Here is a 25463-nt window from a genome sequence, read left to right on the forward strand (position 1 = left end):
AAGAATACAAGAAACAATTTGGCAACCGTTTCTTTAAAATCTGTGCTTCTGCCTGGCACTTCAGCAGAAGGAATTTGAAAAAAAAGTTGAGTAACAAACTTAAAAAGGAACTTAAAGTTCAGTAACAAAACACTACGGTCTCAGAAGCCAGCAGGCTGCATGCAGAAATTAATCTCTATTTCCCTCCTTCCACAAACCCCAGTATGATGGTGTAGATGATGAGCGGGGTTAGCCGCATGTCTGACCCCCGCAGGGTGAAGATCATCACGCGGACTGGACAGGTACGCGCTGCTTTTGCTGTTTCATAGAATCATAGGGTTGGAAGGGACCTCTGGAGATCATCTAGTCCAACCCCTGCCAGAGCAGGGTCACCCAGAGCAGGTGGCACAGGAACGCGTCCAGGAGGGTTTGGAATGTCTCCAGAGACGGAGACTCCACCACCTCCCTGGGCAGCCTGTGCCAGGGCTCTGCCACCCTCAAAGTAAAGAAGTTCCTCCTCATGCTTAGGTGCAACTTCCTATGATCAAGTTTGTGCCCGTTACCCCTTGTCCTGTCCCCGGGCACCACTGAAAAGAGCCTGGCCCCATCCCCCTGACACCCACCCTTTAAGTATTTGTAAGTGTTGATAAGAAAGCCTAGAAGCCTTACCAAAGCCTAGAAGATACTGACGAATACACAACAGCACCTTCAGCTCTGGTGGCCAACCCGCGTGGTGACGTGCCACAGGGGACTGCGAGGTACATCAAACCCCCGGCAGCCAGATGCTGCTCACCCAGAGCAAACATCAAGCTTTTATGGAGTCAGACCCTCTTTGTAACCTACCTCTGTGTCCGGGTTTGCCTCCGCAGCTGACACGGAACCGAGGAGGGACAGCAAAGCGCAGCATTCTTCTGCGCTGTCACACTGCACCGCGAGGACGGGGGAGCCCCTCCGTTAGACCTCCTTGCTAACCGTGGCGATTTGGGATTTTGCACATTACCATTTCTTTTTCAGTGATGCTACCAGAGACACAAATTACCCGTTTTGTTCCTTGCTCTGAGGCAGATCAGATGCCCAACGCGTTTGTCTCCACCACCTGTAAGGAAGGAACCCCCATGCTTCCTACAGCATCTCCCCTAACCCACTGTTCGGCTGTTTCCCATCAGACACTACAACCCACGTGAACAGTGGAAAAACCCACCACCTTCTCCACAATCACCTACAAACTCCATTTTGTATCAGAAAAAGCAGTTGGCAGAAGCTGCCAAGAATTGAGCTCGCACAATGGCCCTCTCCCACTGCTCCCAGTTGAGCTCCCAGCTCTCCTGGTGGGCGCCTGCCTTCTGCTCGGTGCAGGAGGGTCTGCAACTGCCAGTGGAATCCAGCCCAGCCCTTGGCCATCCCTACCGATGATCAGGAACGATGGCTACCCTCAGCTTCCCTTCCTGCGCCTCAGGCTCAACGCTTCTGTGTCAAAGCCCATGTTCGTCCCTGCCCCACACAGTGTCACGGCCTCTCGGGTGCTCCCACTCCTGCTCTCTGCTCCGGCTTGTTCCTCGAGGCGTGGGGAGCCATCCAGGTCTGAAGCTTCAGGCTGAGGGCACAGACTCCAGACCCCCAACAGCCTGGCCAAGCCCAACCATTCCAAGGCACCATCACCACCTTCCCTGGTGTGCTGCACCATGGAGCAGCTTCGCCTCCGTTTGGTGAGGAGCCCAGGGAACGTTCACAGAGGGGTCGCCACGCACCTGGCCCATGGCCCCGCAGCCAGATGTTCTCACCTGCAGCCCCGCAGCCAGATGTTCTCACCTGCAGCCCTGCAGCCAGATGTTCTCACCTGCAGCACAGCTGGCGTCCCGCCCCACGCTCTCACACCCAGAGTTGGGCGAGACAGGGCTGGGTCCAACTCTTGTTCTTCAAGACATTCTTCACCCTATTACCTCCTGTGTGTTTATACACTACAAAATATTCAGCCAAATTTCGATTGATATTGCAACAAATACGTAAATACATTCTTTTCTCCTTTGAAGGCAGGTACAAGGTTTGCTCTTCGGTTGTCCGAGATGTAATGTCATCTCTCACTTTAGAAGTGCTCCAGCTAGTAAGTACTCTTACTATTCAAGCAGAAGTCTTCTCTGAACGTTGTCTGATGTACTCCTTTCTTTAGCCCATGATCCTCATATATTATTGAGGTGAACTGCCCTAAAGCCGGTTACAATCAACCTTTGCTAGTGAAGACTAAGCAAAAGCGTTATTTGCTGTTTCAACCACTATTTCTTCTCTCTCATTAAACAACAGGGAAAAGCTTTTCCTTCCCGGACTTTACTTTTAAAACGCAAAACGACGATTAGGGATTCTAACTAAAATTCTTGTTGTGTCCTAGGTTCCTGAATTTCCTCTCTACCCATCACCCTGCGCCTCGTGCCCTTGCCTTCTTTCCCACACCGCTCCTTTCTGTCAGAGCTGCGGACAATCACCCGCGACTCCGTCGCCCACCTTGGGGTAGTTTCTGTTTCGTCATTTACACTTGGATTTCCCAACCGCCTTCTTTTCCTGCCTGAGCTTTCCCAGCTGAAGAGCTGCTGCCTCACAGTCTGCCCAGACCGCGCAGCCGCAGCTGAAGATGGGAGCTGAGCTACGGTGCTCCGAGGGTTCTCTGAGGACAGACATCGGGATCCGTGATCATTTCCGTGGAACGGACCACGCTTTTACCTTTAGCAGGTGACCAAGCGGTATCGTCCCAGAAGTAACATACTAAATTTAGTCACTGAGCCAACACCTCTTTCTTACTCGAAGCTTGTTTGGCCCTGCAGGCGAGCCTGCCTTCGCTGTGGCTAAAATGACCTGCACTCCACCCACCACCTGAAGCCAAAAGCCTTCCAGGAGCATTGTCCCTCCCCCAGAGCGCCCCGTTGGGATCCGTCCCTTCTCTCTACTGCGCATCGAAACCTCAGAAGTTCAGTCAGACTTCTAAACGTGACCGTAAGTAACAACCACCTACTCAGGCCTGCGCGTAACTGCATTCCAGGTGTCTTCAGCTCAAAACACTTGGCAAAAAGTAATTGTAAGAAACTCCACATCGCAGAGTAAACTAAATTCACAGGAGACTGAAAAATCATCAGTAACGCTGCTATAACGCTCTGAAAACAGGAGAATTTAACTGAGCATTAAGACAGGCACTGGCTGCAGCTTCTTCAGCACAAGGTTATATAAAAATACACAATTTTGCCTGTTTTTATAGAGCTATTCCACGCAGAAACTTTCAAAATTTTACTTCTATGCAAGTTTTCTAATTATTCTGAACCTTGATAATAAAGCATGCTTAACACATTCCAGCCCAAGTAAGAATCCCATTCCACCGAGCCCCACGTTTTCTGTGTTTCATTAGGCCAAAGCGTGCTCACGAGAACGGTGCAAGATAAATTCAGTTTTTCCCGGGCCCCATCAGCAGGAGCACAGACTGCGCAAAGGCAGAGCCTGGGGCTGCTTCACGTTCCCGTACGCCTGGCGCTTACATTGGTGACGCGAGTTCCCTGCACCACACGCAGGAAACGCTGGACGCGCACATTTAACAACTACTACAGACAGGCATGTGCTTTTTGATTCTCGGAAGTAAAAATGTGAGCGGTTTAATTGGAAATCCTCCTTTACCTTGTGCAGAAAACACCTGAAATCCACCAAGAATGCCTTGACATGAAAAGGTACAAACTACTGGCAGGGAAATCCAGTGCTAATTATGATTTGTTCTTGTTTTAACCATCACCAGTACAGGACGCTCCATCTCTAACCCAATATTTAAAATACGATATTCACCCGCACTGAAAAGCAAGAGGAATTATTATTTTACTAGTTCTGTACTGTTAAACTCCCCACTAACAGTACCTATAAACAACGGCACTTTTTGAACAAAATAGTCTCTGCAAGCAGGAAGCCCCAAAATGCCGCTTTAATTTATAGCACGTGCAAACAGAACTCTCCTGGGGCAAAGCCCACGGCCAAACACCGGAGGGCTTTCACTCCTGAGTGCAATTGTTACTGGGATCTTATGCCCTTGATGCACAACGAGAAGCGTTTCTTACCACGCTGCCTTTCGGACAGTTGAGCAACACCCGCCACTGCCACTTTTTCTTCTTTTTTAAATTGTGTCTGTCTTCCAGTTATCCAGTTGATTACATTTACATTTTGTAGATTTCCTGGCGTTGCACACAGCAGACGCCTGCCTTTCTAGTGGGCTTTCTTCTTCTGCCAAACTCGCTTGCTGAACCCCACGCTGAACGGCAGGGTGAGTTCTGTATCACGCGACACACCAGCGTACAAAAACACTAATAATAAGGCTTCTATTTAAAAAACACAAACTTCTTGGTGATCAGCATCGTTGAGAGAAAATACAGGTTACAGGGCATCCTAAAATATGTGTATATGTTTGCTGGTGAATGACAACAGCTCTCTAAACCAACTGGAACGATGCTGAAATACGACAGCTGCCCATCTAACATTATTTTAAAACAGTCAGTACCAGCTGTTACTAGCTGCTATATTTTCGGGGCCGTATATTACCTTTTACAATATAAAAACAAGTCCACTTGGCACATAATAAAGCGCACCTCTTGGCAGTACCTCCCCACATCGCATCCGTTCAAAAGATTTAAAGTCCTACCAGGCTTTTCAAAATCAAACCCGTTGCTACGTTATTTTTCATCCATTTTAGGTTACCAGCAAGCTTTCCCGGGTAGCTTTTTTCTATGACTACTCTCTTCTCTGCTAACGTTCAGCTCTCACTGGAAATCTCACGACATTGGATAGTTTACTGAAAACTTTTTATTGTAATCAAAAAAGTGACATAACAGGGCTGTAATGTATTCTGCAAATCATTCTGCTGATATTTTATAACTGATATCAGCTTCTTCTGCCAGGCAATTAAAAAAAAAAAAATTCAAATGTGAAAATTTTCACAGTACAGTAAACTCCACCCAAACTAATTAACGGTGGTTAAAAATAAGATGCCCCAGCAAAACCTTTCATGTTACATGGTCACAACTCACAATTCTGTACAAAATGTTCACTTTTATAAAGCTCTGATGTAAAAATCAAATAATCAAGCAGCAATATTTTAAGTGCAGCACAGGGTCTTTCATGTCATTATTTACAACGCTTGAATTCGTTTACATTTTAACAAAATTTAATACAGATGACTTAGGAATTAAGTCATTTTTTTATTATCTGTCATTCTATGTAGTGACAGATTTCACTTTTTGGTCATCTTTCTCTTTATCTTTGCTCTTCTTCGATTTTTTCTTCTTGTGTTTGTGTTTTTGGCTCTTTTCCAATTCCGTTTCGTTTCCCACGTGTTTCTTATGCTTCTTGTGTTTCTTATGCTTCTTGTGCTTCTTCTTCTCTTTTTTCTTTTTCTTTTTCTTGCTGTCTTGACTCTCTCCTGAGCTGGCACTGCTGCTGTGGCTTCGAGTCTGACTCTCGGAAGGGCTTTGACTACGGCTGCGGCTCACGCTGGGGCTGCTCTGACTTTGACTTCTGCTGGCTTCAGGCTGCTCAACTGCAGCGGGTGCTGTCGTCTCCTCTTTCACCTTTTCAACAGCTTTTTCTTTCGGTTCTTTCGGATTTTTTCCTGCAGCTTCCTCATCTTTTGCAGATACATTACTCTCACTGTCACTTTCGTTGTAGTCTGGTACAAACGCAGCCTCATCAGTCTCTCGAGTTAGATCAGAAGAGAGCCGTGAGGAGGTGCTTACCTGAGGCTTGGGCTTGACAACATTTTTATCGTTTTGTCCAGTCACGTTCTCTTTCTCATTTTTTACATCTGGCGATTCTTGTTTCACAGGTGGTTTAGTAACACCTGGCTCTTTCTCTTTATTGCTCTTTACTTCTGCTACATGCTTCTCTTTCTCTTTTCCTACATTTTTATCTGGAGGTTTGTGTTCCTCCAATGTACGCTTGGAATCGTGAGCGGCTTTGTGATCAGTCTGCTTCCGCTCCCGCGGAGGGCTGTAGCTGCTCCTTTTGGCATCTCCAACGCCCTTTTTGGACGGCTCTGCTCGTTCCTCTCTCGGCTTGCTTTTCTGTACAGATGCAGATTCTCTGTTCCGAGAAGGGGAGTCTTTTCTCCTGGCTAATTCACTCTTTTCATCCCTACGCTTGGAACTAGAATGATCTCTGTTGCCATCGTGGTCAGATTTTTTGTCTCGGTTAGGAGTAAAGTCTTTAGCAGTGGACCCACGGCCAGTATCGTGTTTCTCTGAAGACCTGCTGTCTTTGGAAGATTGAGAAATATTTTTTCCATTTCCTTGCTCAGATGCACGTTCCGAGTGGTCTTTTTCTGGCTGAACACTGCTCTTTCTCTTCTCAGAAGTGTCCTTGTCTGACAAAGAATGATCCCGGTCTTTGGTTTTTCCTTTTTCATTCAACATTGAACTTTTTGAACTTTTTGCATCATGCTGGGAGCTTTCATAACTGGCCTCTTTTGTAGTTTTCTGTGTTTTCTCCAAAGGCTCCGTCTCTTTTTCATTGTGTTTTACGGGGTTTGCTGGCTTAGCACTCACATTTTTTATAACACTAGCAGGTTTTCCTATGTTTGTGGGCACCTGCGTAGATTTAATGTCTTCCTCTTCAGATTCAAAGTCATCTTTATCCCACTTTGACTGAGGGACTTGGATCATAATAATGACGTCTTCAGCAGGCGCTGTTATATCATTATTATACTCCTCCATGGTCTTAATGACAGTTCGTTTTGTATCTGGCTTTTCTTCAGTCTTTCTAACGGGGCTTCCTCCAGTAGAACTAGTGCTAAGAGGGAGAAAAATGTACATTAATAAAGGGTGAGATACACGCGCTGCCATCTTTTGTAACATTTTATAAAACAGCTTTGTTTCAATTCTAAACCTTCAGCATTTTTTCAAAAGATGTTCAATTAAGGGAACAGACAAGAGAAAGGATGAGTCCACTAGCTAAGATTATGAGCAATCAATTTAGTAACTTGCTACTATATATTTAATTAACAAAGACACAAGATTATCAGATTGGGGACGGTCTGATCTGGTAATTCCTTCATGTCCTATTTCTATCAATGGCAGATAAATAAGGTACACATTCTTGTTTCAACATGTAAGCAAGCAACTATGGAGAGGTATACACGACCAAAGTTTTATCCTCATGTCCCAGTGTTGTTCTTTAGAAGAATGTACGTTTTAAAAACTTTTTAGAATATCAATACACTATCTTAAGTCTCCAGCAGCGTCTTAAATGTTTTGAGTTTGCTTTGTCCTGCTTCTTTAGGCACTGAAATGTACGTAATAACAGCTCCACGCTAACTAGATAACTCCCCCCCCCCCCCCATGTCACACAATGGAATATAGAAGAAAGATCTCCAAGCTAAGTGCCAAAAAAGTTGTCACTGAGCTAGAAGCAGTGTAGCTCTGTCAACATGGCACTGTGCTCAAAGCTAGAATCAGTACAACATACTGGCAACCAAATCTCTATTTCTGCAAGGTATAATTTCATGTCATAGTGACAAAAGTAATCATTACAATTTTTAAAATGCAAAATATTGCACAGTATAGACATGTCTGTTATCCTTGTCTTTAGCAATAAGCTGGATTTGAAGGAGGACATAGATGGGACTCCTCAAGGAGTCAGCATGTAATGAACAAGAAGAGGGGAAAAATGTCCCAGAAGTAAGGGTCAAATACGTCACCACTGAATTAACCTTAATAGCTGTCTGTGCAGCAGACTGCTTGTTTTCCTTAATAAAATTTGATTTTGACAGTTTAACAAGAAAGACGACAGATTATTCACTCATTTAGCACACATCTAGCTGTTCCTTTCATTAGTCACCATAAATAATTTTACAGCTGGGGGAGGAGGCAGGGGGAGGAGGAAAGAAAGAATAGGAAAAGAAATGATGAGGTACCTGGTGTAATCTACAAGAGTTGAACTAGATCCATCAGCTGCTGTTACTTTTCTTCTCACTTTTCCCTTTGCTTTTTCTTGTTTAACCTTGCTGCTGCTCGGCTCAGGTTTCTCAACAGGTTCTTTTGCAGGTGGCACATTTTCTCCACTCACAATCTTTTTGCCGGTTTCTCGGTTAAGTTTAATCTTTTTTGCAGGGTTGTTAAGAAAAGCGGATTTATCCTTTTCTGGCGTTCGCTCTCCTTTTTCACCATCCGGCTCAGTCTTCCCCTTCGGTGATGTTTTCGATTCAGCAGGTTCTGCTTTAGAGGCCTTTACAGAAGTGGCTTCATGTTCTTTATCAGCCTTTTCATCTGCTTTTCTTTTTCTTTTTTCAGGTTTTGCATCAGAAGGTTTGCTTTTTTCAGCAGGCTTTTTTGACTTGTCCTCTTTGTTGGAGGGCTTCTCTGACTTGGTTTCTTTCGGATGGTCTTTCTTTGCCTTTTCTTCCTTGGCTGGTCTTGTTTCTGGGTGATCTTTCGTCACTTTTGGGTGAACTTTCCGTGGGGTACCAGCAGTCTTTTCTTCCTTTTGAGAGGAAGATGTTTTAACACTGTCTGTCTTTGGCAACTCCTCCTTCACTTTTTTCACAGGAGGTTCTGTTCGAGGAGATTTTTCACGATCTGTGTCCACCTTCTCTTGGGAAGCTTTAGCTGGTTTTGTTACATTATCTTTCTTAGGAGGAACAGCCACTTCTACTTTCCGCTTTGTCTTGTCCACTTTTGCTTTTGGCTTATCCTTCTCTTTTTTCTCCTTTTCAGACACTGGTTTGAAAGCAATAGAATCTGCTTCCATAGGTTCATCTCTCACTGGGGTGGCATCATCTCTGCTTGGAAGCATGAACAGAGAGTCCGTTTTAACGTCTTCTGTTGTCACTGGCTCTCTTGGTTTTCTTGCACCTTCTAACAACTCGGCATTAGGAAATCCTTCATTCTCATCCCCTTTTCTTCTCTTCCGATGTTTTTTATGTTTATTTCCTTTGCCATCTCCCAGTGGATTTTCCACCTCCTTCTCTTTTGATTTTGTAGGATCTTTAATGCCATGGCTCTCTCTCCCAGAAGGTTTTTCAGGGTAATTTCCTGCTATATTACGATTTCTGTGGCTCTGCCCACCTGGATACTCCTCCCTACGTCCCCGAGCATACGGCGAATTCTCTCGTCTGGTCCCAGGTGGACCAAACCTATCTGGTGAAAAGTTCTCTCTATTTACTGGCGGACGAGGTTGAGCGCCGACAACATAGCCCTTGTAAAACTTTTCATACCATTCTCTATAATTCCTTTCCCATTCTCTGTATCTTTCTTTTTCAAATGGATCTCTAAAGTCAACTGATCTGCCATAGTATGCTTTCACATCATATGGTGGAACTTCTCTGTATCTGTTAAAATACTCCCTTTCTCCTTCCCCTTGAGGTATAGTCCGTTTAGTGGGAGACTGGCCTCTAAATACTGGAGACCTTGACCGTGAGTGGTACCTTCTGTACGGGGGTGACCTTGACCTTGAACGGTGATAACCATGTGACCTTGACCTAGAACGATAATTACGACTCTTCCCTTTGCCTCTTCTTGGATATGGCGGTGATCGTGAGTAGGAACGAGAATGGGAACGGCTAAATGATCGAGAGTAGGAGCGAGAACGGGAAGAACCTGATCTTGACTTCGAGTAGGTATACGAACTTCTAGAGTAAGATGAAGCACTATAGGGGGACTTGGACCTTAAAAAAAACACAACACAAAAAAAATAAATGAAGTTAATTCAAAACAGTCACTCTCCCCGGTTGTTTTTTTTTCCTCTCCATATGTTTATGTCAAAGCTTCTTTCAGCTGCTGACATAATGCTACTGCAAATTGAAGAACTTGATAACATGTCAAAAGTTTCTGCTCACAAGACAAAACAGCTGCTGCTTTGTTAGTGTAAAAACACACAGGAAGGGCAAGTCTATTTCCACTCACTTCTATCACATGAACTACAATAGCTATTGATTGATTTAGGGTGGTGTATACTGTCCTCTACTGGTATGTGAACATGCACATTTTTCACTACTTGGCAACTATGTGCAGTGTAAATCATTTTTGTTGCAGCAAGAAGCAGAGAGAGCAAGTCTTAATGGCTACAGTACAGTATCAAACCAAGAAAACACAATTTAGTCTGAAGACAGTAAAGCTCAACTTCAAAATGGCATCTTAGTCTATTTAACTTCACTACTTATTTGGCAATTCGTACAGGATGCAAAATACTTGTATTGCAACCTTACATACAGTAACTATTTAATCAACACTTCTAGCCAGATGCCCCAGCAAAATTCTGCACAGACCTCTAGCTCTGATCAAGGACAGTGACCGCATTTCAAGAAAAATCTTGTCTAAAATCTTCTAAACTCAGCCTCTAGTAATATGACTCAATGCCATTACTCTAGGGAAGATACTAACAGCATTACTAAGAGAGCGCTATTCAGACTCCTGCCAAGGGATTTTTTTGGGATAGAAAACATCAGCTAGCCTGGGTTTTTTTTCTTCACAAGTTTTTCTTTTATTATTTTTTAAAGAAGCATTTCACATTGTTCTGCCTATGTTCATTAGCATCACTCTTCCTCTCAAAGTCCTTCCCCAATTTAAGATTTCCTTAAAAACAAGTCTGATCTTTTAACTCCTAAGAAAAATTCAACAATGTCAACAAAATACTAGCAAAAGCCATCAGTCTGCAGTCCAGGTTAAAATCTCTCCGGGCACTCATATGAGATAAACAAAAGAGGAAATGAAGGCAATTTCTCTCACGTATCTCCTCCAAAGTGCTTTGGAGGTAATGGTTCCAATCAGAATAGTGAGATAGCAGAAAATCCAGCAACTACACCTATTCAGTTTCTAGCCTCCTCACAGCTGTCAGGAGGTGAAGGATGTCATTATAGAGAAGCTTTAGTAAGACACACACGTTCCTTAACAACTGCTGCCAAATTATAACTATCAGTCAACTAATCTCTGCCATATTTTAACTAGTAACCTACATATGAAACTCCTATCCCTGCTAATGCCTTGAATCATCCAATCCATCTAACGATAAGAGAGGTGGAGTGGAACTCCTCCTGATTCTTCTAGACAATCTGCTTCTCCATTACGGACATGTAAAGCAGTTACCTGGAAAACGAACGCCTACGCTCCTTTTGAATCTTTTTATATTCCATCAATTCCTTAGCAAAATCATTTGTAAACTCATCAAGTTTGGACTTTTTCTTTTCCCTGTTAAAATAAGTTTGACCTTTATTACAATTATAGTTTGACCTTTATTACAAAAAGACATCAAGAAACAAAACATGGCCAATATGAGAAATGTATACTGCATGCAAATGCAAAAGGTGAACATCCTATTTAAGCAAAAACAGTTTAGAATTCCTAAAAGTTTTAGGGAAAGTTTTAGAATTACATTTGTCTTGTTTTAGTTTTGCATGTTTACCATCTGTAGCGAAAAAGTATATTGGAAAAAACACTATGTCATTTTTGCTTATGCCAGATGCACTTTAGTGTAACTGCAGTCCGATATGCTATCGAAATACAAAAAATGAAAAACAACGCAACTTCATTAAGCCAAATACTTACTCCTCTTTAAGTCTCCGTTGTTCTCTGTAAAACTCCTCCCTAGATAAGGGAGGTGCTTGTGTCGTTGGGATGGCATTTGAATGAGCCGTTGGTACTGCTGTTGGTACCCAAGCTGATGACATATTTGCAGGAGCTGGGGGATATCCTGGAGGGGGGACAGAGTACCCAGCAGATGGAGGCTGACCAGGTGGGAACTGAGGAGGAAACTGTGGTGGCGGTACCCCCGGTGGAAGAGGAAGTGCATGGGGTGGTGGAGGATACAAGGGCGGTGGAGGCACAGGCACAAAGACTGGTGTTGATGCTGGTAGTGATGGGGCCTGAGTCCTTTGGGCACGGTCACCATGAGGGCGTCCTCGATTTGCACTTCAAAAGAAACCCAAAAACACATGTCACTTTGTTACGCTCTGCCCTGATTTTAAAGAAGAAAGTGAACGAAGCTTGAGCATGGTGGCGAGCACTTTTTGTTCTCAACTTAAACATTTTTCTCCCTGCTTTCTGTTCACATGAGACTACACTCATTTCTTGATTCTCATATTTGCCTTCCACATCCTCACCCGCAGCAGTTCCCTCAGCCTTCTCCCCTTACACTCAGCTTTGCAACTGTGGATGGAGACTGCCCGTGCTTAAAACAGACTCCCGTCTCCCACATGCCCCCTGCTTCTCTGCCACTCCTTGATACTTCACACTTCTGATCTTCAAAGTACTGCACGGATATTAACTAGTCTTCTCCCAAATGTCTTTTAACTTCTCCCCCACACAATTCCTATGTTGTTTAGCCTGTTCAGGTGCCCAAACTGTTATCTTCTTGCTTACTGAATTTAAGATTTTAGATAATCTGTGGGATTGATCCTGGGTTTTGTTTTGATTTATCTGTAAGATTTTATAAACACAATGCACCTTTACAATCTATCTGTTACAAATATATACCAAAATGAGGGCTAATGTGACGCTGCAATAACAGATAAAACAGACTTCTCTCTCCAACTGAGAGAAAGCAGCTTGGCTGTTTGAAATGACTACACTGAAGAAATTCAAAATTGTCATAAAATAACAGCCTTGACTTTTCCAGTAATTTATTCAATCAGTATCAACTAAGTTGGTGAAGGAAAGAATGTTGGAGGCTGATTTGTATTGTGAAACAAATTTCTTCAGTTTCTTCAGCCCTATTCTGCCAGTAATCAAAAGGGTGGCTTTCCATCTGATCTTTTCATTATATTTAATTTTTACATGTAATTATGGTTTCCTCATAAAGTGTTCATTTTTCAGAGTCGTCCTTTCAATCATGTACCAGAGTTTTATTTTAAATAATCTTACTGCAAGCACAGATCCCCTTTGTTAAAGCTAATTCAAATTAAGACATTTAAAAATTAATTACCACTTGTATTCTCCAAAACTATCTGTACATACTTACTTCATTATAAATCAGCTGTTGTATAAGTTATGTGTTACAGCCTAATTTAACAGGTTACAAGTAGTAATATATTGAATTTCTGTAGAATACTTACAGCTCCCAGCCTGGTCTGCCACCTGCTGAGCGAATTGTACTGGCTCTCATTGGATGACCTTTTGAAGTGGGGAGAGGAAAAAGAAAAAACACCCATTCAGTTTATCCGAAGATAATTTTTCAAAAGGAATTCTTAAGTTATAGTTACTTACCAGTTGTGGGTATTGATTGTCCTTGGGGGCCCAGAAGACTTGGTAACGCTGGTTGTCTTAGTACAGGAACCTGATAGCCCTTGTGAATAAATGCAAACAGTTAGAAAATAATCTCTACTAAAATACAAGAATCATTGCATTATTCTGAAATGAAACTTACCTTCTCTTCCAACAAACTGCTGATTGACAGAGGGGAAGATTTAGAAAGTTCAGCGGCAGTCACGAGAGCAGCGGGAGGTAAAACAGTATCAGCATCACTATAAAAAAACCCCAAACTTTTATTACTCAAACTACGTTTTGAAGTGTTACTTGAAATATAAAGCCCAAGGTGAGAAAACGTTGACTACTGTAAATGGAAAGAAAAATTGAAAAATAATCTTCACCAAATTTACAAATGTGAAGTTGGCCAATTCCAAATGAAGCACTGACGAGAAGTCTGCTTGGACTAGTGGCATTTAAAGAGAAAGCTCACTGGAAAAATATTTTATTAAGCTAGCTGCACATGAAAGGATTAGAGTATATATAGCCCCCACACTGAATCTCAGTTTTGGAAGACCCAAGAACTGAAATTCTATTAGGAAATGTTTATGTGCTAGTTCAGAGGCTGCCCTAGAGGTTCTTTTGAATTGTGATCCTTTGTATTCAACAGTACATCTAAGCCTGACAGGCTTCTGGACAGAGCGGCTACTCGCATTCAACGCATAAAGCTGAAAGGATATAAGCCCTAAACAATTTTGAAGGTTTGACATAACTAAGTGGTTACTTCAGGAATTACTAGCCACTTAAAATCAAAGGGCTCCTGGGGAAAAAAAAAACCCTTCCTCATTCAGGGTAAACCTGTACTGAATGACTGACAAGGGAACCAAACAAGAAACACTTCTGAGAAAATTCTTGAATGAGGCACACTTGCAACTTATCAAAGAGTCCTCATTCAAAGTAAACACAAAACTCAGGACCTCCACAATTATCTGGAACTGCCACTAATGATATATAAATTGTTAGCTGAGAAGCTTAAGAAGAAGAATCTAACTTAAGCATTTTGGTGTCTTTTATATTCATGTCGATCTACAGATTTACTTACCGAAAAGGTCCATCTGGCTTTTCACCACGGAGGGATAGGGACACTGCTGGAGGAAGATCAGAGACAACAACAGAAGACGGATTTACTGGCAGCCCAGCTGCCACAGATGACTGACCAGGGCCCAACGATGACAAAGCAGAACGAGAAGCCAGAGAAGCTAATGGTATCATTAGTGGATCCTGCTGTCTGGAAATGGTTGGCCGGAGCAGAGGCTGAAGGTTGCGTGTTATTGTTTGTCTCATTAGGGGTGGTGGAGGTGGTGGTGGCGGTGGTGGCTGCTGCTGCTGCTGTTGCTGCTGCTGAATCTGCTTACGGAGCCTTTTTGTGTAGCCAGTTTCATTTTTGAAGTTGTTCACAGCCTAGGTGTTTACAGAAAGGTAATATGAAACTTCAGTAGATATACAAACAAAAGCCTCCACAGAGTAAAATTACTTGTGCATTCTTGTAAATGCTATTAATCCTAAAATAAATCAACATACAAATATATGAACACATCACATTAAACACTTATATTAATGATTGGTAACTCAAGAGTATCTGTATTTAAAGTACTTCGGTGTTAACACCGAATGCGAATGCGAGCAATCACGTTAAACAGAAGTGTGAACTGGATTTGCCAGATTGTCTCTGAAGAGTTGTAAGCTTCTGTATCTGTAACAATAGATAACGTATTTGAAAAGCAAATTTAGCCTTATTTAATTTAGCCTTGCTTAAGGAGATGTAAATATTTTCTTCCCTTTCCACTTTTTACAAATAGACTTTTCTTAAAACAGTTTACGTAAAAGTAACAAAGTTACCTGGCGCAGGAACTTATTGGCAATTAAAGCATCAGGAGAAACATCTGTTTGATGACATGTTGGGCACGTATGTTCCTCCGATTCCAGTAATGCTGTTCTAATACCTGTGAATAATTAGAATAATCGAAATAGCTTTTAGCCAAACTAAGGAAATTTTGGGGGTTCTAATCAATTATAAAAACATGTATATGATTAATGGCTGAATATGGTCTTGAATTGAGAGCATGAAGCTATAAACGTTCAATAGTGTAAAAAATTTCTAGTATGCAGCAAATAACCACACAGTTTTGATATTTCGCTATTGTAACATTTGAAGATGTGTAGTAGACTGTGTCTTGATATTTCAACTAGTCTTTTTTCCACTATCTAGTGCAGTGAGAAGTCACAGCCTCAAGGTTAATGAATAAAACACATTTCAAAAAAAAAAAAAACAACCATAAGCCAGTTTGAGTTCTGAATGTTTTAACCAACTCTCCTGTGGAGAGAAATGTGGATGAAATGCCTAACTATCCATTTGTCGCAGACCACAGTAGGTCACCACAGCTGGATATGTAATTTTGTATGAGAGAAAGGGCTGTGGACAAACTAAATGCGTTCAAATGTCTAATACTGTAATCACCTGCGCAATTATCATTTTTCTGTTCCTCATCCTTCTGCACGTAAAGAGGATTTAACTCGATTTGCAAGAAGGGAAAAAAGCTTTCTGCTTTTTTTTTCTTTATATAAGAAGAGTCCTTTCCTATACAAGGTACAGTCAAGTATTAAATAGAACTGCTAATTTGGCGTTTTGAATTAACAAACATGGGACTAACACTTACATTCGTCACAATAACTGTTTCCACAGCAGGGAATAACAACCGCGTCAGTCATTATATCTTTACAAATGAGACATAACAACTCATCTGGAATAGGATCATCTTCTTCTGAGGAGGAGGACGGGTCCTCTGGTAAAAAGGGAGGCTTTTCCTTCTTTCCTATAGCATAAGCTTCCCTGGAGGCCGGGTGGGGAAGAAAAAAGAAAAAAAAGTTAAAGGTGGGCAAAGGAAAACTTCTCCAAGCTTTGGATTTTATCAAAGGAAGATAATAGATGGAATTCTTCTCACTTCACATTAGCCTTCTAAAACATCGGCATTTAAACTACTTTTCTATAGGCACAACAGTAGAAGAGGGAGGGGAGAACAACCTTCCTTCTGCAGAACTCTCACATTCATTGGATCAACTAAGAAATTAGCTCAGACCAGAAAAATATATTTCTGACAACTAGAAACCAGGTGAAATGAACACCATCTCTCCTTCGCCAGAGGGTTAATGCAAATTGCAGGCTCAGGATGAAGCTAGTAATTACATTTTATAAATTAAAGAAGCCTATGTTACAGCTTCTACAAAAGGAGATCCATGACAGAAAACCAGAAGTGCTACGAAGTGCATTTTAAAACAGCCACTGTTCTCAGCACACAGTAGTACTTTCTTAGTCTATTGCAACAGGAAAAATACAGTCTGTTTCGCATGAGATGTGATAAAAATTTCAGTCCAACAGCTATTTTGTTAAATTTTGCAAGAAGCCTTTGAAACATAAAACAGAAGCAAAATGAGCTTTCAAAGATAATGACTCCCACTACAAACGCTACTGAAATGTCTTGCAGAAATACAGATTCGTAGCATACCACAAGTTTAACCAATTTTCAGGGGTATGAACAACAGGACCACCCTATTTTAACATTAGAAAGCATCACAGATTTTTAAGGTTGAGATACAATGATGATGCTTCCTCTCTTGTAATTACAGACACTGGTCAACTTTGTCACATTGCTACTCAGGCATTTACACGTGGTTTCCCTTGTTCGCTTTTTGGTCAGTCCAATTAATTCCATACTTACGCATCAATAGTTGGTATGGCATATTTTCCAGTGTTCGTCAGCATAGCACCCTTTGTATTGGGATCTTTCACCTCCATCATGAAACTCCTTGGAATTCCCGTGCTCTTTTTAATTCTGGGAACAGACTCAAAATTTTTGTCCTGTTAAAGAGAAGAAATGCAGACATATCTCATTTTAAAACCCACACTTAAAATGAGATTTCAATGATTATTTTAAGCAACAAAAGCCTTTAATCCTCTCCTTTTATCTAGTGTAAGGGCTGCTTGGGTTGCTCGACTAAAATACTTATTTCCCCAAATAAATATAGCCAGGATGTTCCAAAGGCTTGAGCAGTGTTTCGAACTCAACAGACATTCTTTACCTTCACTTCAGATTCCCTAAGGGTGAAATATCCCTTAGCTCACCATCCATTCAGAGACAAGACACAAACTCGCTCCTTCTCCAAAGCTCAATTCAGAGCAAGAGCTTAATTCAATGCTCTGAATCACTCACTGGAGAAACTTACATTCACCATCTATATACGAAGGTTGAATTCATACCTCATGCATATACATTCAGTGACTAATGTTAAATAGTAAAAATACTCAACCTTGAGACTTGTGAAATTAAAACATGCAAATATTCAATAGATGGGGCCAACAGAAACATCATCTTTTTATATGAAATGCTAAAAATTGTGAACTGTCATAAAAGAGAGTTAAAAAGAGAAAAATTTCCAATATTGAAATATATCAAAAGATACATGAAAGTTCACAGAGAAAGATCTATAGGTAACTGACAAGGTAAAAAAAAAAATATTAAAAACTAAGCAATACCAGAAGGCCCCTGTAATCTTACCCCATTTGTTGGGCAATTCTTTATATAGTGGCCAGGTTTTCCACAACGAAAGCACGTGTATGACGGTGGAGGTGGACCCAAGGGTTTCTTCATGTAACTAGAAGTTTTGGGGGAAAAAAAGAAAAAGGTATGCATGTGTGTCTCTTGTTAAAACAAACATCTCTACAAATTTCTTCATAATCTTCAAAGAACAGATTTAACACTATCAACACTTACTTGATTGGATCATATTCATGGCCAGACTGTGTCATCATAGCTTTTATTTTATCTTCTTCGGAAGCATTGGCTTCAGCCAGATTGGCAGTCTGTTTAACAGGTAATTATTTGACACACACATTAGAAACACATTTAAGCCCACACAGCCAAAGACAACACCACTCATCCAATCCTGTAAAGAGCAGCACAACGCTAGCTGAGGTTGCATGAAAACAGCTGATTATATAAAATATATTTGTCCTGAAGATGTTCTGGGGAGTCCTTACGCCATTACATGATGTTTATGTGCCTGTTAACCTACTTGAAAAGAGCATTCTTGGGCACTCAAAACCTTAGGCTCTGTTTGTACCTTACATAAAGACTTGTGTAACCAATCCAATTTTCTTCAAAGCGGACTGAAGCTACATGTAGCAAAAAATATACTAGCCGGTATTTTTAAACTGATTTTTAAGCTCCAGACTATTTGAAGGAAAAGATATCCACTGTACAATTAATTAAGAAATATGTACGCAAGTATGGTTATTTACATTTTGCAGCATTAAAAGGACACACAACTTAATAGTTGGGGAAGCTGTTCTTGCTTGCTGAAATTCAGCTTCTGACATGGAAGCATTAAAAGGAATCGAGCTTTTTATAATCCCTCTGCAAGACAAAAGATTCTTTTCACTAAAAATTTTACCATCGTGCTGCAGGCAGTGCAAAGTGCATGCTGCACCCTACTACGTTCTTCATATTACAGTAACCAAAACATGCTTTTTTTTTTTTTTTTTTTACAGTTGACTTGTGTCCTTTTAATATACAAATTGTATTATAAACCTTATGCAAACTAGATCTTCAAATTATTAAAGCCAGCTGATTTTTTAAGCAGTATTTGTTAAAATGTTTTAATTACACACTAGTCCAGATACAAGCAGGGTCTAAGGGAGTGACTGTAAATGATCTGGACCTTCAAGCACCTATCATTCAGATCAACCACTCATGTTTTTGTTTTTATATGCATTCATTCACAAAAGCAACCAACTAGTTTCAACATTTTATTAAATGGTTGTTTCATATACACAGTTTTTTCTCAACAGTAACATAATCCAGATCAACAGCTATGAAATCATTTCCATTAACATTTACAGAAAACTTTACAGATACTTGACTAATTTGTTTGAACCCAAACGGTTTACAAAACACATCCAAAACCCACAAAACATTAGTAGGAATAGACCAAAATTCAAATATGGCATTTAATACATAGTAATAATAAACCAGAAAACTGTTAACACATTGCCTCCATGCTAAGCCAGTCTGCACTAAAGAGGTTAGAGTAAGTAACAGTTTTGAGCTGCTTTGTGTTATGTTCCTGTATTTTTCTGAAATAAATTTTCTTGAAAGCTCAAATGTGCACACCACCTTGGACAGCTTTTCACATTTTAGAGTAAAACTTCACATGAGTTTACAGAACCAAGGACACGTTTAGGGACAGCACTAATGGAGATCAATTTCTTTTGGTGGCTACCTTCCAAACTATTATTTTCCACACCCCCAAAATTAGACAATTTAATTTCGGCAGTGAGAGAGGGAAGAAGTTACCAGTAGGAAGAGATTTCTCTTTCTCAGAAAAGAACTCCAGCCTTTATTTTCAGAAGAACAAACTAGCTATTCTGCATTAGGCCCTGCCTTCTCTAATCTTTGTAACTTTAAAGACTAGTAATTTAATTGGCTAGCACTACACCTTCTCACAAAGTGCAATCACTAGTGCTTTCCCAGACAAAGTTACACATTGTTGAGCAAAAAAATGCAAGCAGTTCCAGAGCAAAACATGGCATTACAACAGTTCCAGAAGGTCACATCTGCTAGTATGCCACACATACACATTGGTATATTCCTATAAACAATTAGGTACATTTACACAATTTACACAGTCTGCGTTCAAACAAATTAGATCATGTTGTCCACTGTATATATACTACAATTTATGAAGTAGTGCAGCATTCAAAGAATGGATCTGTAACTATAACGACTAGAAATTCAGAAATAGCCATGCAATTGTCCATGTTACAAAAACGCTTCTACTTTGGCTGTTGCAACCCACCCTGGAATGTCCATAACTTACAGCCAATTAAATTCTTCTGTAAAATTGTGTTAAGTTTCCAACGCAAAATTAACGAAACGTATGAAAAACGGTAAACAGCTTCTGAAGTGCTTCTTCTTTGTGTCTTGAAGATGAGTAATACTGCAACATTATGCTGAGGCTGATAAGGTACTCCCCTTCTATCTTCCCAAACTGGGAACTACTCTTTACAGGATAGTATCAAAATATACACACATTTTAAAGTTAAAATAAATACTTTAAATTATTAAAAGTTATTTTAAGGTTTTGTTCATATTACAACAGTTATCCAGCTATAGATCACAGTATAAATTTAAAAATACGAAGCAAACACTTTTTTTTTTTAAGTATTTGACAAGAATATATATATACCTTAGTAAGCTGGGCCAGAGAAATAGATGCAGAAGAGTCATCAATCTGTTCACAAAAAATTAAACACATATTCAAGTTCTACAGTCAAAACATAGCAATAGTTAACCTCTACTCTAGTCTGAAAGTCTACACTATATCCCCTAACCGTCAATGAAAGAGTAATTTCCAACCTAGTGTAATTTTTATTTACCTAAAACAAAGTCCAAATCTACGATAGCTTAAGAGAGTGCCTAGGTGGTTAATGAGAAGAAACTGAAAATAACCAAACCCGCCTGAGATCAATTTATTGCTCCAGAATATCTGAGAGGGGGACTCTTGTCAAATGCCCACAACTGCTTAAAAGTCAAAGGGATATGGAAGCTCTCAAGTTTCAGCTAAAAAGGGTTTAAAGAAAAATATATTTATCTGAAAAGGAAGCATCACTACAGGAAACTTATTTTCAGTGTAGTTTGCAAATTAATCAGTTAATGTCTCATCATTTGTAAATGCGCACGGTCACGCTTTTATGAACACAGTAGCTGCCCGTCAGAAAAAGGCACAGGCATATCATCCCTGACACATGAACTCTGCCCCCCTTGTCAGTAAGTTTAAAAATGCCAAACACATCATACCCCGCAAAACCCAAATAAAAACACCAGTCTAAAACATCAGCCATAAAAGTAACTCACTACTTTGCCTAGAAACAAAACACAACCCTGCTTAAATTACTTAAAGGTGTTTATCATGACAGAATAGCCTATAAAAATTGAGAAAACTGATTTCTTGTTGATTTTCTTCTTAGACCACAGGCCATACTATCCAAATTAGTTTGGGAAGTGTGAGGATTTAATATTTTCCTTGCTATCAGACCAAAAGCAATTTTTAATAGCAACTCCATAGTAAACAAACAAAGGAAGGAAGTGTAAAGCATAGTCTTGATGACGAAAACATGGATTCAGAGCACAAACCTATAATTTTTTTCTCCATTGCAACCACACTCCTCTCTCCCAGCTACCTACTGGACCAGTTTGCAGGAATGAAGTCCCCAGGTCACTAGCTAGTGTCGGACTGCAGTGTTTATTGCAAACTAATACTGAAGTAGTTTTTCCACAAGTAAAAAGGGTAACTCTTATCTTGTTCCTTTTCTAGTATATTGAATTATATTAAGCCACAAGCAACAATTAAGCTTACACTAGTAAAACATTATCAGAAAGACACTTGAATCACGCTTATTATGTCTTAATTTGCTCAAAAATTTACAATAAAATTTCACAATGTAAACTTAACAGCTCTCCTAAAGAGGTCACTAAATTTATCAAAAGAGAGATTAAAATCCTTCCTTGGAAAAAGCTTTTGTCCTTTATTACCTAATGTAGCAGCAGAATTCAAGGAAGTAGTTTTAGCAGACTCTAGGGAAAAAATACCTACACGCAGGAGATGATTCCTCACTCCAGTTAATCATTCCTTCTCTATATGTTCAGGAAGGCACATACAACATTTACTGTATTGCTAACTAAAAAGTTCTTGAAAGTGTGCCTTTGGAGAGGGAACACCCAGATCTGGAAAAAGAGACCTTCTTTCCACTGCAAGTCTTACCAGAAAGATTCAACTTTCCTTCTTTTCAGAACATTTTGTACCTAGTAATGTTAAAACGGAAGTCTGATCAAGTATTTTGAAGTGTCATGCTCCATATGCCACTCTTTTTTACATGTGGAAAAACAGGCCTATGTTCTATCAAGGCAGGCACAACCACTATCGTTTTGTGGTTTTTCAGAAGCAAACACGAAATTAGGAAAGCTCTCTGCCGGAATCTGCTGTTAAACTGTCTAGTATTGACCAGTAACTGAAACATAACAGTTAATAAACTATTAATTAGCTCTCGTATTTTTTTTTAGGAAGCAGTTATTATATGGCCTGCAGGCAACAGTCTGATTTCTTAAATGAGGTGACAGCACTCCTTTCTACTAAACAGTTATCAAAAGCAGCAAATAGATAATTAATGTACTATTTAGTACGCTTGCCCAACGGCCATCTTCCAATGATCCTACATTCTTGTGTCTTTTTTTTTTCCCCTTCAAATTTCTACTGAAGTATTTCCTGTCAGTCCCTCAAATCAGTTAAGTAGAAACATCTCCATGAAACTTGTATACAACCCTAAGACAATACCGCAGAAGAACTGGGGGAAGAAAAAATCCAAAACCCAAAAAACCCCCAAACTCCAGAATCAACAGTCAATGTATTAACTCCCATTTCAAACAGAAGACTAAACAGAAATTATCATAAAGGAAGATGACAGAAAACAGGAGGAAAAGGCTAATCTCACTGCTGGAGTGCTATTGAAGTGGTTTCCTAAAACCCAACAGCTTGGCTAAACTAAAAATTCATCCAGGAAGGACCACAGTTGTGCTTGACAGAGCTAAAACAATGGGCACAACACTCTACATTTCTGCAGCCTCTAAGGACAAATACCAACAAGAGATCCTTGCAGTTACTGAAATAGTTATACTAAACCAAAAAGTATCCACTTTCTTGATTTGGACGTAGTAAGATAGTAAGTAGCATAAATTTGGAAGTGTAACATAACAGCAAGGCAATGAAGAAATACTCGAAGTATAAGCTTTTGTGCATCATTTAAAAAAAATCTTAACTACTTTTAATTTTGCTGCTTTACTGTTCAACAGTTAATTGGGAAGCTTTCCAGTGATTTACTCCTTCCACACTAAGATCCAGGTTCTGCTTTGAAATACATACAGAAATATGTAAATGTAAAAAAACAAACCAAAACAAAAATAACAACCACAAACAACCCTCCCACACTTTAGGACAAGATTTGAGTTAGCTTTAAGAATAAAACTAGTTGCATGTCCAACACTAGAAGTGCCTGAAACTGCAGTGCTTTTACAGTGAGAGATAAGAGAGAGGACTTGTAAAGAGAGACGCAAGGCTTCCACCCTTCCTATGGCTACCCACAACCCAAACCAGGTACAGTCAGAGCAAAAGGGGAATGATTTTGCTTTGCCTTTCAGTTACTTCAATTAGTTCTAACCAACACTAAGTCTCCCCCTCCCACTCCAGGATTTTTCCTTTTTTTCTCCCCCCTCTCTTTTTTGAGATATCTATGTTAGCTTATGGTAAGATGCTACTTAGGAATGTAATACAGACATGCCAGGGAACACACGAGGCTAAAAGAATGTTAACTTTATTTATGAAACATGTGATTTGTGTTTATACACATGCTAGTAAACAAAAAGAAAAATAACTGTTTTCAAGAAATAAAAACCCATCTGAATTAGATCAAGTACTATAAATGTGGTTTACATAAATGCATTACATTAACTACTAGGGTCACTGGGCCAGTTAAACTAACTCAAACTCACAATGGGAGGCATTCATGTTCAAAAAAGGAATTCAAATCAATCAGCAATATAATTATGGATGCAGATTTAGGCTTAGTGTTTTTAGACCTACACACAAAAAGTTTTCAATTTTAAGTTGATTGTGTACCATTCTACAAGAATCAGAGGCTGTATTCTTCACAGAACACAGACCCAGAGTTCATGAATTTCTAAATTAAGTGATCCTAACAGCTTATCAATGATCAGATCCAATGATCCAGGGTTAGTGTAATGCCTCACACCATTCTAGTGAAGAAAAAGCAGTTATACTTAAAATAAAGATGAAAAATAAAAAACACCAAATAGTAATTTTTATACTATAAGGACTACTTCGAAATGCATAGTTACACATATTATTTGACCCAAGCGGCAAATCAAGAGCTAGACTATCACCGGTCAAGAATTTCCTTGTGTTACTTATGTATATTCTAGCGGCAGAAAGACAGTGTTTTCAAACCTGAAGAAAAATGCTGCCCCTTTTCCAAATGTAAATTCAAAGTGGTGGTATACTAAAGAAAGGCTTAACCTTTGGGAAATCAAAGCAGCATCCAACTCTGAAGTCACCCAGATGCAAAAATCTACTGCAGGCAGAAGTTAAGAAAAATGACAGGAATTTTACCCACAAATGCACCAGGCTCTAACCTTGTGCCAAAATTCGTACACTGGGTTTTAGATATTTTCATTTGCAGACAAACTATTAAACTAAACTGCTTCATCAGATAAAGTGGAAGGATCAAATGCAGAACTTTAGAATACCACTTTGTGTAGCAACGATATTTGAATTCATGGCAATCTATTAAAGACATTTATGCACTCAGAGGGGCCCAAACAATATCACTTCAATTATACAGCTTTAGGAACAAATGCCCAAGTATTTAAGGACATGAAAAGGAATCATTTAGCGGCACAGAACTGTCCTCAAAACATATGGGATATGTTGGTTTTGGTAGTTGTTTGAACCCCCAAGTCGAAAGCAAGAAACAGTACCGAGTTTAACAATAATGGTTTCTCAGTGGTTTTTGATAACATTTTCAAAAACCATTAGGCAAAAAAGGTATTTAAAAACAAAAGCTAAGTGATACAATGTGAAAATGGCAAAAAATACACTCCAAACAATTTTTATTGCAAGAAACAAAAAGCACACAACAACCTATACAAACATACATATCACTAGCTATAGACAGACAGATGTAGAACATGGCACCATGTTCAATTGAGAAAACCTTGAACCTACATGATCTGAAAATGATCATACATTATCTGTACAACACAAAGTCATACAGGAAATATTCTAGCATATTCAATATGAAATACAATGCATTACTAGGCACAAATACCAATATTCACATTAGAACTGTGCAAATGATGGCATTACTCAGTTTTTACTATGCTGAATCAAATACATTGTATTTACAACATTTACTATGTTTTACTAGAAAATATATTAAATTAATGTTTGGAAAATTAATAAAAAGCTACATTGTTTAGAATTAAGTGCAGTGTGTAGAAAAAAGTGTGAGATTGTGTTTTTACATACTGCTTTTGATGTTCCACTCACTGGCTCAGTTCGACTTCTAGAAGAAGAAATAAAAGCGATCAGAATTTAAAATAAAGCACTTGTACTCAA

At 39.8% G+C, this 25463-nt stretch overlaps 1 protein-coding gene across 9 annotated transcripts in view; it reads right to left on the bottom strand.

The window, feature by feature from the left end:
• Positions 1-3922: 3922 nt before the first annotated feature.
• Positions 3923-25463, bottom strand: part of RBBP6 (RB binding protein 6, ubiquitin ligase) — a 32462-nt gene continuing 10921 nt past the window's right edge. For 2 of the 9 annotated variants that reach the window (XM_063345151.1, XM_063345150.1), the window contains exons 4-18: positions 25374-25410; positions 20463-20507; positions 17990-18078; positions 17774-17870; positions 16937-17076; positions 15878-16050; positions 15060-15163; positions 14263-14621; positions 13342-13438; positions 13182-13260; positions 13031-13088; positions 11526-11888; positions 11067-11168; positions 7901-9649; positions 4129-6777 (exon numbers count right to left, since the gene is read on the bottom strand). In XM_063345151.1, coding sequence (XP_063201221.1) covers positions 5208-6777; positions 7901-9649; positions 11067-11168; positions 11526-11888; positions 13031-13088; positions 13182-13260; positions 13342-13438; positions 14263-14621; positions 15060-15163; positions 15878-16050; positions 16937-17076; positions 17774-17870; positions 17990-18078; positions 20463-20507; positions 25374-25410 — 5062 coding nt within the window. In that variant the 3' untranslated portion in view covers positions 4129-5207. Of the gene's footprint in view, positions 6778-7900; positions 9650-11066; positions 11169-11525; positions 11889-13030; positions 13089-13181; positions 13261-13341; positions 13439-14262; positions 14622-15059; positions 15164-15877; positions 16051-16936; positions 17077-17773; positions 17871-17989; positions 18079-20462; positions 20508-25373; positions 25411-25463 lie in introns of all 9 variants that reach the window. The other 7 variants (XM_063345155.1, XM_063345152.1, XM_063345154.1 and 4 more) reach the window with 7 other exon arrangements.

Source organism: Chroicocephalus ridibundus, chromosome 8 (genome assembly GCF_963924245.1).
Source record: "Chroicocephalus ridibundus chromosome 8, bChrRid1.1, whole genome shotgun sequence".
In the NCBI taxonomy this organism is placed as follows: domain Eukaryota; kingdom Metazoa; phylum Chordata; class Aves; order Charadriiformes; family Laridae; genus Chroicocephalus; species Chroicocephalus ridibundus.